At 45.8% G+C, this 15,179-nt stretch overlaps 1 protein-coding gene across 3 annotated transcripts in view; it reads left to right on the top strand.

Moving 5' to 3' along the window:
- The window catches only part of ARHGEF2 (Rho/Rac guanine nucleotide exchange factor 2), a 113,771-nt gene that overhangs the window by 75,183 nt on the left and 23,409 nt on the right, over positions 1-15,179 (top strand). For all 3 annotated transcript variants that reach the window (XM_033923849.1, XM_033923850.1, XM_033923851.1), the window contains 3 exons: positions 10,968-11,035; positions 11,791-11,854; positions 14,442-14,574. In XM_033923849.1, the coding sequence (XP_033779740.1) occupies positions 10,968-11,035; positions 11,791-11,854; positions 14,442-14,574 (265 nt within the window). The remainder of the gene's footprint in view (positions 1-10,967; positions 11,036-11,790; positions 11,855-14,441; positions 14,575-15,179) is intronic.

Below are 15,179 nucleotides of genomic sequence, written 5' to 3'. Positions count from 1 at the left end.
AAAAAAGCAGTTCCTCTAGGGCAGTATTTATCAAGCCGTTCTCTTTTCAGGGTATCCATAATGATATGCTTTAAAGAGATTTGCATATTCTGTCTCCACTGCATGCAAATCTATCTCATGCATATCAATTGCTGACGTCCTGAAAAGTAGATTGGCTACACCAGGACTGGGGTCACGTGGACTCAGAGGGAGGTCAGGATTTGAACCCAGAGCTCTCACAGCTCAGAGTTCGAGATATCTTAGCAATAAACCCATACCGCCTCCGTGATAAAAATGCATGCATTATGGATCAGGCATTATGATGTTGCCTTAGCAACACTGGAGTTGCAATATGAAATTTATATGACAGGATTTTAAAAACTCAGGAAAATCTAGAATAGATGTCGACTGAACCATTGGCCCAGACGAAGCTTCAGACCGGCATGGCTTTATTGGGTTTTAAACATGAACTAGCTCCATATCCCTCCAACATTTAATTTTCAGGACTTTAAATAACAGTTTAAGAAATATGTACATATATTAGCTTTAAATAAACTGAAACACATGGTACCGTGGAATGCATCCAGCCCTACGAGGAGGCTCTGTCTTGGGTTAGTCTCTCAATCTGTTTGGTGACCTCTTGATTTGTGGCTGCTGTGTGTTGTGGGAGTAGGGTGTGGGTGTGGAGCAGTTCTGTATTAATGTATTTTTGCCACTGTTCGCCCCCTCCTCCATCAAGCCCATCTTTTCCATTAGCTAACTGCTAGCAGGCAGAGGCAGCTTTTTTTCCCTCTACTGATTCCTGCCTGCCTGTTTTCACACGGATGTGGAAATTGGCTTTTATTGTTTGGAAAAGGATGCGCCTAGGTCCTCTCTGCATCTGAGGTAAAGCAGGGGGGGTCCTCAAGGGATGCGGACAGGTCTCTAATGAATCGAGTTTATCGAATCAAACATCTGATATCGGCGCTTCACTGCAGATATCTGGAAAACCAGGACGTCGAGGATCAGGTTTGCAGACCAGTGGCTTCCTTGGCGTGACGTTTGGATTTCCACTGGTTTCCGAGACTAATGATAAAAGCCACGGATTGCTTAGTGTGCAAGGGGCAGCTGAGACAATTTGGGGTAAAGACTGCTGTGTCAATGGGGCAAAATCAGGCTGGATCGGTCACTCTGGACTTGCCTGGGTGAGGTTTCTAGAAGGGTCAAGAGTAGGGTTTAACTTCCTCCGAAAGCGGTGGAAGTAAAGCCCGTATGTCTCCATCTGTCCTCCCTTTTCTGAAGCTAAATGGTAACCCAAGTCAAGAGACCTAAGCCAGGGGCCCCTAAATCTGTCCTGGGAGAACTCCAGCCAAACAGGTTTTTATGAATATTGATGAACTTGATTTGCATACACTGCCTCCTTGGTGTGCAAATCGATCTCAGGCATATTCGTTGTGGATTTCTTCCTGAAAAATGTGACCGGCTGGGGTTCTGGTTTGGGAATCAATAGATTAATTCTGGCTGATGGGAAAGGGCAAACTCTCTCCCCCACCCTCAAGCGCTACTGGAAGCTGCTTAGAAAGAGAAGTTCTTCAGGTGAAATGTGCATTTATTAGTTTTGTTTAATGGGCGGCCTCAGGATTCTGCTGAATATTACCACATCTGATAATTTGCAAGTACAGTGTAAGCAGAACATCGCTGGGTCCGATACGTTCCTACAGGTCACCAGCACTAGGAAGGCTGGATGGAAACCAATCTTTTCGGTTTTGATCCCAAAACTACTTTCTAAGGAAAAGAAAAATTTGGAGTCTTCAATAGAGAACAAGATGCCCAGTGATGGCACTGGAATTGACTCCGTGTGCTGATGATGTCCCAGTGGGTAAATGTGGGCACGGATGGCATCATAGATTTGGCCCTGAAGGCTGATAATGTCACATCATGGCGGGCATGATAGATTTGTAGTCTCATGGGCAAAGTGCCATGCCAGTGCCTGCCTATAAAGCAGGGATTCTCAACCCCAGTTCTCAGAATGTATCAACCCCGTCAGATTTTCAGAATATCCGTAATGAATACGCAAACAATGGAGATCGTGCATTGCAGCCTATAAAAGAAAGGAAAATAAGGCGATTCCTTTCTTACTGGACTAACTTAACACACTCTTTGACAAGCTTTCAAAGGCACCCACTCTGTTGCCTCACTCCTTCCTCAGCCCATCAAAGAGGCCCCCCCCCCCTCTGACAGTCCACACAACTTTGAGTGATCACCCCACCCCTGCCAAGGGTGTAATGCTCCTAAATGTGTGGCAGTGATTATAAGAACAAAAAAAAAAAATGTCCCGTGGTTTAATGATGAACTGCGGGATGAAAAACGAAAGCTTAGAAAAGCAGAAAGAGACTGGGGAACATGTCCAAGCCAACTGAACCTAGACACATACAAGCCTGCCAATCGATAACGTGGAGTGTAAAGAAGGAATACTTTAACAAGATGGAAGGGATCCTCATCTCAAACCAAGGAACTTTTCTCCATAGTAGCACGGTTAACGAGCAACATCCAAGTTAACACATCCTCCGACAACAACATGAAAGCTCAAACAATGGCGAGAGCGCTAACTGGGTCAATGAACAACTGTGCAAAACCAGCCATACAAATACTAGTGTCCAAGATACTTGAGTTGGGTCTCATGCCGCCATCTCTAAAGAAAGCATCGGTGAGCTGTCTGCTAAAAGACCCCTCCCTGGACACCACCATGATCAACAGCTACCGCTTAATCTCCATCCTACCATTCCAAGCAAAAGTAATCCAAGTTTTATTTAAAATTCGATAATCCGTTTATCATTTTTCTAGTCGAGAAATACATGACCAACTAACCGAGTATATAAACGAACACCAGATTTTTTATTTTGTAAACTTCTTGGACCTGTCATAAGGTTAAACATAGGGTTACCATATGGCTCCAGAAAAAGGAGGACAAATTGCGACATCCGGGTTCAACTTCCATTGAAAGCTCCTTTTTCTGGAGCCATTTGGTAACCCTAGTTAAGCAGAATATTAAGTGTTCATAAACATTATTCATCATCAGCACAGACCAGGTTTTGACCGGTCCTAGGACCACATGGGATTTGTACTTTCTCCCTCTGTTTTTCAATTAAGACCTGTCGCTGCAGGAGCTGGAATGCACCAGAAGGTCACAGGGCAGGTCTGGAGTCTTTCTCCAGAAATTAAGCCACCCAGAACGTTCCAGAAACATTGGTGTCAAAATGAATCCCTTTGACTCCTGCAGGCGAGAATGGGTTGTTGGGGTTTTTTTTAATCACTCTTGTTTCAACACAGCTCTAGGGATTTCTCAATTTAAAGGAAGAAACAGAATTCACGGCTCTGCTTTGTTGAAACCGGAGCCGTTTGTTCACGATAGAGCTTCCAAGTGGCTGGTAACGGAGAAGGCCGATATATACAGAGAATCCTCTCACTGCATCCCAAACCCAACTTGTTGGGGGGGTGGGGGGAGCCCTGCAGTTCTTCTGGCCCAGGAAGCCTCTGTTACCAGCAGCACCAGCTGTTCTAAGTCCTTCACCATGTGCCTGGCGTTTCAAGCTGAAACATCTGACTACAGGGGCAGCTGTTCCCTTTCTCCTGGGGCACTTCTGCATTTGTGAAAACAGCTTTCGCTGTGCATTCCATGGGGCAGGGGGAGACAAAGTCAAGAGGTTTTTGGTCACCCTGTGACCACCACCAAGTTCCTGCTGGAACGCGGAGGGAAGAAGAACTTTTCTGTATCTCGATTGAACAGGGTTATAGGGGGTCCAGGTCTCTGAACCTTATTTTGACTCATTCTCCCATATTTTGACCCCCTTCGGTGGCTATTTGATTGGCTACGGGAAATGTTTCTCCTGTCAGGTCTGTCGGCACCTGCCTCAGCCCATCCGATGACAACCCAAGATTCCTGAGAAAGACTTTAATACAGGACAGCTGTCGAAGAAATTGCTCCCTATTCCCACCTCCCCAGCTGATTTGGAAGAAGCCATTTTGGCTGGCTTTTTGTTCAGATTTGCCGCACAGTGTGCTACGAGACTTGTGGACCTGGTTTCATTTCACATCAGTGCTGTAGATGCAGAGGTCAGGGGAGGGAAGACACTAGAGATTGAGCATTGTTTGTTGACCACAATGGGTGACCAAAATTCCCCTGTGGTACTAAAAAAAATGCACCCTAAAGGCTTGGGGCAGGGGCAGCGACCTGCGAGCTAGATCTGGCCTAGTGTTGATCTTCAGGGATTGGAAGGGGGGGGGTGTCGCTTGACAGGGAAAATGATCTTAAGTGAATGGAGGGATTCAGGGGGTCCCATTGAAAGTCTTGAGTCTGGAGCTACTGAAGGGAATATTACTTAGCTTCCCCACCATAAGGGGCAAATATAGGGTAGATGGCACTCTGTAGTGACAGCTCCCGGTTGCCACCTGATAGGACCCACGGCAACAAGAGGGCATCTGTTGAAAATCAGGGGTGGGAAATTTCATGGCGACACCAGAAAATATTTCTTCACCGAAAGGGTGGTTGACCGCTGGAATAATCTTCCACAACAGGTAATTGAGGCCAGATTTTAAGAAAAGATGGGATTGGCATGTGGGATCTCTTCATGGAGGTAGTTAGGGGGTGGGCCATTAGTGTGGGCAGACTAGATGGGCCGTGGCCCTTTTCTGGCGTCATGTTCTATGTTTCTATGATAGCTGTTTTTTAGCTGCAAGGCAGGGAAGGCTGTGCTGCTCGTCATCAGAAACTCTATGTGGTTTTGCATTGTTCTGTGCAGGGTTTGAAAGACCCCCCCCCCCAAAACCAACTGCAGAGAAAAGAAGCAGGGCCTATGTTCTTCATTCAGAGCCAGTGTGTAAAACAGGATAGGAAGGAAACCCAAGAATAAGACCGACAAAGAAAAGTCAAATCCAAGGAACAATCCTGCAAAGAATCCAAACAGGTTTCTATAAGAAGATTTAGGGGCTATTTTGGTTATCTCTAGGAAGCAGTGTTGTTTGTGTAAGCAACCAACATTTCTTCTGGTTTTTTTTGCTAAATCATTTGATTGCACCATTTGCTGACATCAGTAGCCCTCTGCTTCCTGTCTGATTGCTCAGCAGCCTGCAGGGAGATCGTGTGCTGAAGGAAACCATCTGCCCCGGAGTCTTCCTTTTGTGGTATTGATCTCAGGCTTTCTGCCTTCAGGATCTAGAAGCTTGGGGGTCTTTCTTTAAGGAAGCAGATGTTCCGCCTGTTTCTGAAATGTGAAAATTGTCATCCCCTTTATTTCATTTCTGAGAAGGACAGGTAGTGTACCTTAATTAGGAATATTTTACATTGGGGTCCTTTTATCAAGCCGCGCATTGGACATTTCATCACGCGCTAACCCCCGCGGATGGCGTTAGCGGCTAGCGTGGCAGGCGGGTTTAACACGTGGTATTTCGCGCATTAAACCCCTACCGCAGCTTGATAAGAGGACCCCTAAGGTGTGCTAAAGAGCTTGGGAGTGGAGACAAAGATTGCTCCGTCTCAAAAGAATGTTCCATTGCTCCTGTTCCCAAGTGCTCCCGTCACACTCCCACCCACCCCACTCCTGTGACATCAGCAAGGGAAGCCAGTTTTGGTACTCCGACCGGCCACACATAGCTTGTTACAGCCCTGCCTTGGAGTCCAATGGGACCACCCTGGCTTCCTGAATATCCACCAAGAGTAACTCCATAGACATCAGAGACCAAATGTATTCAGATTTATCTCATGCAAACCCCTGCTAGATATCCTGAAAATCACACTTGCCCTGGTAGGCCTTAAAGTGCGTCATTTGCATTCTAAACCGTAAGCTTATATACCGCATCTTCTCTATAAGGATAGAGCTCGACACGGTTTACAAGAATTTAAGAAAGGAAAATATGATAAGAATTAGTGGTTATATAGAGAGCAGCGGAAATGACATTTTTGAAACTAGCCATGTTTTCAGATGTTCCTGATTCCTACCCATCCTGTATTTGCCCCAGCTGCTAACTTTTGCTGTAACAAAAGTCTCTCTTTTTTATTATTATTATTATTGATTTATTCATTTTAAATCAAGCAAGAGCAAAGTGGAAATGTCCAATCAGAATGGTGCACAAAAAAGTGTCTTTCAACTCATCTGATAAATCCAATGATCTTTATTCATCCAAACCAATTCAAACATCCAAAGCAACTCAACGACTCGACATGATCATGTTTTGGCCATCCGGCCTGCATCAGGAGTCTTAGGGTATCAAATGGTCTTTAAAATAACAAGTGGACTACAGTCAAATGTTCACGCCCTTGCTCCGAAATCTATAGCACTGCAAAACAACTCAGCCATGCAGTGAGAGAAAAAGGAAAACTACAAGTCCCTGAATACAATGGGGTAAACCCAGCAGTGTATCAACCACAGTGGACAAAACTGAAGCCAGTAGGCCACACTCAATGGAGGTGATGCAGGATAAAGCTGGAACGGATTTTCTCTTGAGTTATCAACCTGGAACTTTTTTGACAACTGCCAGAGCTACCAAGTTTCCCAGTTCCGGATGGGACTTTTTGACCAGTCCTGTTTTAAAAATTTACATCCCAAAGCATTATGGGATTTGTAGCCAGGGGCTTTTACCCATTGAAATCAGTGCTGCAGGTACCATAATGCATCAGGATGGGGTGGTTTGAAATCCAGGACTGGCCTATAATCTCCCTTCTGGAACGGGTAACTTGGCAGCTCTGTATGGCTCCAGTTCGTACTTTGTAAAATCTGTCTGTCCCATCCGCTTGCCCTTAATTTTTGTGTTGTGCTTCTGTCACTGTCTTGACAGAGCTGCCAAGTTACCCAGTTCCAGAAGGGCGAGTTTTTGGCCAATCCTGGTTTTGAAGTTATGAGGGATGTTCAATCATTTATCTACCTGAGTATGAAAGAAAGTAGCAAGCGTGTTGAATCAAGACTGTGCATATTGCGTGATATGTCTCAAGGATACTTATGCACAGTTGTGGCTCAGTGCAAGTCTAACATTTCAAGAGACAGGATGTCAGGAGAGTCCTCATGCGAATCAAGAAACTGCTAGGTTTGTAGCACTGTTCAGTGATAACATTTCTCACAAAAGAAAGGGAAAAGCCAAAGGAGATCCATGAACACATGACTGCAATTTATGGTGAGTCTGCCCCATCATCCTACAAAGTAAAAGTTTGGAGCAAGCAGTTTAAGTTGGGTAGAGAGTCCTTTGAAGATGACCCTTCCACTGGACGACCTGTGGAAGCAACTTCCACAGAAAGGTGCAAGAAAGTCAAGAATTTAATTTTGTCAGACAGACGAATTAAGGTTTCCCGAATAGCTGAAGAAATGGGAATCTTGGCAGGTACGGTTTGGGAAATAATTCGTGAAAAAGGTGGGCATGTCCAAGGTTAGTGCAAGATGGGTTCCAAGAATGCTGACGCCATGTCAGAAGGCCATGAGGCTCCAGTGCTGTCAGGAGAACGTGGAGACACTCTGTGAAGACCAAGTGAAATTTTTTTTTTCATCATTCGGTGACTGGAGATGAATCTTGGGTCTATCACAGAGACCCTTAGTCCAAAATGGAATCAGTGCAGTGGAAGCACCAGTCATCCCCCACCCCCAAAAACTTCAAGACATATAAATCTGCAGGCAGAGTCATTGCATCTGTCTTCTGGGATGATGAAGGACTTTTGCTTCTGGAGTTCATACCACACAAAATAACCATAACTGGGGAGAGTTACGCCAACACAACGATCGCTTTGAGGGAGTCAAGGAGAAAAGATGAAAAAATAACCCTCGCAGCAGGCATGATGCTTCTTCACAACAATGCGCCAGGGCACATGTCGCGACAATCACAGGCTGCCGTCCGAGACTGTAGTTTTCAATAGCTGAACCATCCACCCTACACTCTTGACCTGGCTACCTGTTCCGAGTTTTTTTTAGAAATCTCTCTGTGGACAGCGGTTTTCAAGTGATGAAGACGTCAAGGAAGCTGTGACGTCCTGGTCTGAAGGTCAAACAGAAGGATTCTTTTCAAAGGAGTTAAAGTCATTGCCGGAAAAGTGGATGAAGTGTATGGAGCTATCAGGGGACTATATTGAAAAATAAAACACAGGGGTTTTTTTTTAAACTCTTCTTTCTTGCTGAGGTAGATAAATTATCGCATGTTCCTTGTACATCCAAAGCAGTGTGGGATTTATAGACCACGATTCTCCCCTTTGGAATCAATTTTACAGGTTCCAAAATGCGTGCAGGTTGGAGTTGTTAGAAATCCAAGAGTGGCCTGAAATCGCACTCCTCGAATGGGGCAATTTGGCAGCTCTGTCTTGAAGACTGCATGAATTGTCTCTGTATTCCCCAAATTTTGGACTCTGTACGCTGCCTTGCATGTTTCATGAAAGGCCCGTATCACACCAAATAAGCTAAACCCAGGCCTGGTCCTCAGACTCAGTGCCTGCAGAGCAGTGAGCCTGAGCCAGGGAGGGGTTTCCGGCCTATTTTTATACGTGAAGAGGAAGTCAAACTTTTTTCCAAGAACAACAGAGAGAGCGTTTGAGAACCAGCTTTCAAAATACAGGGCCGTAAAAAAAATGCACAAAAAACAAGGGTTGATTTCTGAGCCATTAATAGAGTTTTGGTCACTTCCCTTGGCCTCTACTGTTTAGGGTTACCGTATGGCTCCAGAAAAAAAGAGGACGGAGTGAGATATCTGGGTTTTGCTTCCGTTGAACGCAATGGACAGCCCCAGTGATCAGAATTTAACAGTCTCATTAAAACGTACCACGTAAAACGTTTTGTCTGTGTTGACTGACAGTGAGCAATGCTGTCACAAAATTTTACATCTATAGGGCAAATTATGTGTCTTGCATTTCATACTGGACTGGAGTTTGTGCCCCAAGGCTGTGTTCACCACGGAAGAAGTTGCGGGCTGGTTCCCAGTGTCCAGTGCCTCAAGCCAGCTGGTACTGTGAGAGAAAAGCAGATGTTAACTCTTCCAGGAGGCTGGTTCAGAGGAAGCCAGCCCTCTCCCCCAACTCTGCCCTGTGCCCAGGTAGGCAGAGCAAAGCTGAATTTGTTTGCTTGCCAGCCAAAGTTTGGCACCGCCCCAGGGTTATTGAAGCATTTGGAATGTAGGTTTGGCCAGGGCAACGCTTGAACAGTGATTTGAGAAAAGACAGACGGTGTGAAATGGGTCCAGCAGAAACCTCAGTGTCTGGTTATCCTGGGCACAAAGGGTTGTGTCAGCCAGGGACCCTTTGCTCAGCGCCCTGGAACTGAGCCAAAGTGTGATAAGTGGAGGCCATGTGGCAAGGCAGTGGAGCTGGGATCTGAAGGACCTGGATAGTCAGATAAAGTACATTTAATCTGATCACCTTTCTAAGGCATTACATTTATAAAGAGCAGTTTCTTCCCTCCTCATAAGATCATAAGAATAGCCTTACTGGGTTAGACCAATGGTCCATCAAGCCAAGTAGCCCGTTCTCACGGTGGCCAATCCAGGTCCCTAGTACCTGGCCAAAACCCAAGGTGTAGCAATATTCCATGCTACCGATCCAGGGCAAGCAGTGGCTGCCCCCATGTCTTTCTCAATAACAGACTATGGACTTTTCCTCCAGGAACTTGTCCAAACCTTTTTTTTAACCAGCTACGCTATCCAATCTTTTCACAACCTCTGTCAATGTGTTCCAGAGCTTAACTATTCTCTGAGCGAAAAATAGTTCCTCCTATTGGTTTTAAAAGTATTTCCTTGTAACTTCATCGAGTGTCCCCTAGTCTTTGTCATTTTTGACAGAGTGAAAAAATCGATCCGCTTGTCCCCGTTCTACTCCACTCAGGATTTTGTCGACTCCAATACTATCTCCCCTCAGCCGTCTCTTTTCCAAGCTGAAGAGGCCGAACCGTTTCAGTCAGCTGCCCGAATTCTCCACCACCCTGCAGTACCACGAGCTCCTTCCTCCTTGTACCCCGCTCTTGCAGCTGGAAGCTCCCCTTTTGTCTCTCAGAACTAGGAAACAAGAAGGCAGCCGGTCTGCTAGATCCAACAACAGTACTTTGAATAAAGACTCTGTTCTTTTATATGCTCTGCCTCCTAGACAGCATCACCTTCAAGTTCTATGTGGTTTACACAAGATTAATTGCAAATACACAACAGAAAGGAAGGACCCATGAACTTTGAGAAACTTAAGTAGGTTTTAAGTTGCTTCCTAAAATATAGATAAGATTCAGACATCAATAGTAGAGATTTCAACTCCTTATCTCATAGGGCAGCCTGGTATGAAAGCATAACTGATAGTTCGCTGACTTCCTGTGGATGTCCTGATCTATGATTTCAGGTTGACTGCAGTTGCTCTTTGCTGCTCCCTCCCACTCCCCAGAAGTGCCACCCCAGGCAACAGCCTAGTTTGTCTAATGATTAAACCAGTCCTATGTGCATGTAATCTAATCAAATTTTAAAAAAACAACATAAAGAGTAAACTTAAGAACATAAGAAGTTGCCTCCACTGGGTCAGACCAGAGGTCCATCGCGCACAGCGGTCCGCTCCCACGGCAGCCCATCAGGCCTATGACCTGTGAAGTGGTCCCTGACTATTCCCATAACCTACTTCTACTTCTATCTGTACCTGTGAAGTGGTCTCTGACTATTCCTATAACCTACCTCTACTTCTATCTGTACCCCTCAATCCCCTCAAACTTGTACAGTATTAACCTAAAGAAGGACCTCATCCACCTGGGACATTGCTCAAATATCTTTCATGTCGTTCCTGGGGTGGTGTAGTCATCATCGGTCCTAATTGTACATTTCCATTTTTTCTTTCTGGATGAATTTTCAATACGATGTGTGAATGAAAGAGATGGAACACGCTAAAGTTAAGCGCTTCTTCCATTTCTTTTAATTCACCCCCAAGAAGGACTAGAAATAAATTTGAGTAATGTCCCGGCTGGATGGGGGCCTTCATTGAGGGTATCCTCCCTTCCTGATTTTATCTTTTTCTTCTTTCGCAGCGTGCAATGTCACTATTCACAACCGTTGCAAGGATGCTCTGCCCAGCTGCACGAAGGTGAAGCAAAAGGTGAGCAAGGAAAGGGGACTAGATTTGACGTCTCAGGCACCCCTCGGTGCAACCCCTTCGGTGCTTTCCCCGCTAACTTCATCACCCTGATGCCACAGGAGTAGAGGAATGGAGATAAGCAGTCGTGGGGGAGGGAGGGGGGGTTCCTAACGGACTTTTTGAAGACTTTTAGGGATCACGATCCCATCTGTTGAACCAAAAACATATTCCCCCCAACATTTAAACCCTGCAGTGAAAACACTGACCGCGACGTGTAAGTTTATAGCAAGATTCAGGTGCTGAGTTTCCAGATGAAAGGAAGCTGTTGGAAATATAGGCCCCCTTCGACAGCAAATAAATACCTGAACGGTCCATCCAGTCTGCCCATTAGTTATGGGCCACTGCAGTAAAAGCTTTGACGCTCATAGAATTCTTGTGAGCGTTGGAGCATTTACTGCAGCGGCTGGTAATAAAAAAAAAAACCCCTTAACATGGCTTGATAAAAGGGGGCCCTGGTTAAAAATCCCCCCTACTGTCTGCCTCGTATTTTTCGCACAAAGTCTCATTCCCAGAGAGGAGTTTCTGAGTTAGCTGGTTGATGTGCTAAATAGCTTATATTGTCCCTCTGAGCGAGGCCATCGACTCATGTTTATTTATTCCTGGGCTTAGTTAAAGAGATCTCGCACTCCTCTCATTTGTCTCTAGGACCTAGCTTCGAAGCCACTAATTAAGATTTTAATTACCTTTTTTTTTTCTTTCTCTCTTTCTAATTTCAGCAACAGAAGGCGGCATTCCAGAAGAACAACTCCGCCCTGCAGGGAGTGTCCCTGAGAAATAAAAGTAAGGGGAGCGGAGGAGCGGGAAGTGGGGGGGGGGCCCTCCTCAGAGGCATCAGGCAGAGTCCTGTGATCAGAAGGAACTGTCTCTGACTGGTCGTTCCTCCTTGTTTCAGGAGGGGTCTCTTGCTGAGTACATTTCTCTGTCTCAGGGGGGGGGGGGGGGGTTGAGATTCTCAGAAGCTTGCCGTGCAAGTAAGACTGTTTGCAGCACAACCTCCGATGCTCAAAAGGGCTCTCGGGGGCTTTTAGCAATCTAATCTAAAATTCGTGAGTCGCTCTATGCCTAATTAGGTTCAAGGCGACTTACAGTTCGAGAGAAGGCAGAAGAAAGAGAGAGGGGAGGAATAGAGGGAGGGATTGGCAGGACTTTGGCACGCCGACAATCCCGCAGCGACAGTTGCGCACCAGACAGATGCCCGCCACCGTTTCTGTTCTTCCTGTTAGCACGCTGAGGGGGTGTGGGGGAGGGAATCCCCTCCACTACACTCAGAAGTGTTCGCGCTCCTGTGGAGGGGGTGTGGGTGGGAAACCCCCCACTACCACTGAAAACTGCCAAAGAGCGCAAACAGGAAGGAGAATGGGAGTTTTTGGTGTAGTGGAGGGGGGGTTGCCCCCCACATACCCCCTCAGAGCGCTAATGGGAACGGCAGAAGTGGTGGTACACATTAGTCCTGCTTGCAAATGTCACTGCAGGATTGTTGGCACGCCAAAGTCCTTTGTGCTTTTGACGGGTCACCGGTCTAGAAATTGATTTTATGTTATGTTATGTATCAGGAGGAACGGTCTCTGTCTGGACCCCTCTATCCTGTAAACCCTGAAAATATGATGTTCTTTGAAATGTTCATCTGTTATTCGGTACTAAAATATGCTTTCCCCCCCCCTAACCCTCTTAGCCAATCAATGACTTATCAGAAATGGTTCTGTATCCGAGTTGTGCAGGTTATACATTTCTGAGTTACATCTTATGGTTTATTGTTTATTATAATTGAATACTATCAACTTTCCTGAGGAGATAACAGTACAGCTCTCCCTCCGTATTCGTGGGGGTTAGGTGCAGAGCCGGCCTGCGAATTGCTAAAAATCGTAAAATAAGTTTTTCAGCTGGCTCTGACCCAACCCCGCCTCCCTCCTGCGTCCCCGGATCTTACCTGGTGGTCTAGCAGTGACGCAGGGCAGGAGCGATCGTCTTATGCTCCTGCCCTGTGCAGAGCCGTCATCAAAATGGCTGCCGTGAGTTCCCACCAGGTAAGATCCGGGAGGCTCGGACAGCCTAAAAATAGAGAAAAACTTAGACAAAAAAAATTGCGAATAACCGAATCCGCAGATACTGAAACCGGGGAGATGGAGGGAGACGTGCAAATCTAAATCCGAGAGGAAAGAATGCCAATTGTCAAAGGAAAGAAATTGAAGGAAAGGCTAAGAAAAGTAATAGAGGAAAGAATATTTCATTAGTAATATATTACTTTAAAAAAAATACGAGTAACCACTGTTGAGTTATTTACATTCCAAAAGTAATATAAAACAGTCACTAGTTTCATTAGGACAGAACATCTAGGTAATTACTGTGAAAATAATCCAAGGTTTCCCACTTCTGCCCTAACATGTTACATTAGAGAATGACACAGGGCAAATTTCTCCCCATCCCTAAGGGAACTCATTTTCCCGTCCCATCCCCGTGACTTCTTTTCCCATCCCTGTCCCATTCGTGCAAGCTCCATCCTCATCTGCACAAGCCTCAATCACTTTAAAATCATAAGTTAAGGCAGAGCTTACAGGACTTAGGTAGGGACACAAAACTCACGGGGAAATTGAGTTCCTGCGGGGATGTGTCATTCTCTATGGTGCAGCACAGGGCTCTCAGCCATAGGCAGTGGAGCTCTGCTGCCATCTAGTGGCCTCTTGCAGAAGCGAAGGCATCAGTGCCTGAGCAAAGCAGCAGCTCTCAGCAAATTCAGTTGTAGGGTACAGTGTGTACGAAAGTTAAAACATTTTCTCAGCCGCTCATTGTGCCCTTAAATAGAAAAGACTGGGTTGCTGACTGGCATCCTAGTAATCATCTTCTGCTTCTAGGTCAGTTTTTTTTTACTGGTTAGGACACACAGCGGTGAAACAAGTAACAAGCCACATCTAAGGGAAGCTTAAACCTCAACAGTACAGCGTTTTGATAAAGTTCCTTTGAACAGAGGAACAGAAAGGCCTGGGGACCTGGGCTCTGATCCCACTGCAGTCCTATATGGCAGTCACCTCATCCTGAGTGAGTTAATCCATTCCAGGTTTTGCACATATTGTATACGGTATGTGTGGAGGCGATTCCCCACGAGAAGTAGGAACTTCTTCCTGCATGCAACAGGGCAAAACCAGGACTTGATCCACCTGTTTCTGGTGATCTGGGTGTTACGGCAACAGGCCACTTAATGTTCCTGTTCTCAAACTTAGGTAAGCTCTCGGATTCAGGGACCTCGAAGCTGTGGGACGTACTCCAGACGAATGCCGTGGCTCTAATGTTCAGCATCGCACACCATTCTCCGCCTTGAGAAAACTGCATTTGTGCTGATTTTTATTACCACGGTTTTCTCCTTCCTTTTAAGCCACAATGATCCGAGAACGCCCCAACTCGGCGATCTACCCGTCCGACAGCTTCCGGCAGTCCTTGCTGGGTTCCCGCAGAGGTCGGCCTTCCTTATCATTGTCTAAAAGTGTCTCTACCACTAACATTGCCGGGTAAGTATTACGTTTTGTCTGGGCCTCTGCCCTGCACAAGGAGAGTATGCAGAGAATACCTAGAGATAAAGAAAACCAGCATTTAACGGTCTGATTTTTTCCAGCCAATATAATGAATGCGCAGAAGTCCAGATAAAAAGAAATAATTTTTTTTTAAACTTATAAACAAGCCATTCTGTTTACTGCTTTTTTAAATGTATTTACTGTCACATGAAGCTAAGGCAGTTGGCGGAGGCCACCGTCTGGTGCCAGGTCACGCACTCATGATACGTAGAGATTTCTGGGGGTTTCCAGTTTCCCCCAGATTACACGAACAGCACACTCTTCCACATTGAACTGGAATCTCTTGGTAATGAGAAGGATACTGTGTTTGAGAATTGCTTAGGGACGTGTTCTTCCTATGTAGAGTGGGGGTGGGAGGGGTGCAACCGGACTGTTTGTAAACCATAGATCCAGTCGATGGAGCTGACACTATCAATAGGCCACTCCTTCCACAAGCAGACAGAGTACCATATTGGGACAGATATGCAGCCGATGGTGGGGAACATTTTTTTTCGGTCGCCACTGGCATTTTCCACAGACATTCGGGGCTCCTTTTACTAAGG

The sequence above is a fragment of the Geotrypetes seraphini genome, chromosome 16 (assembly GCF_902459505.1).
Source record: "Geotrypetes seraphini chromosome 16, aGeoSer1.1, whole genome shotgun sequence".
Lineage (NCBI taxonomy): Eukaryota > Metazoa > Chordata > Amphibia > Gymnophiona > Dermophiidae > Geotrypetes > Geotrypetes seraphini.
This window is presented reverse-complemented; position numbering and strand designations above follow the sequence as displayed.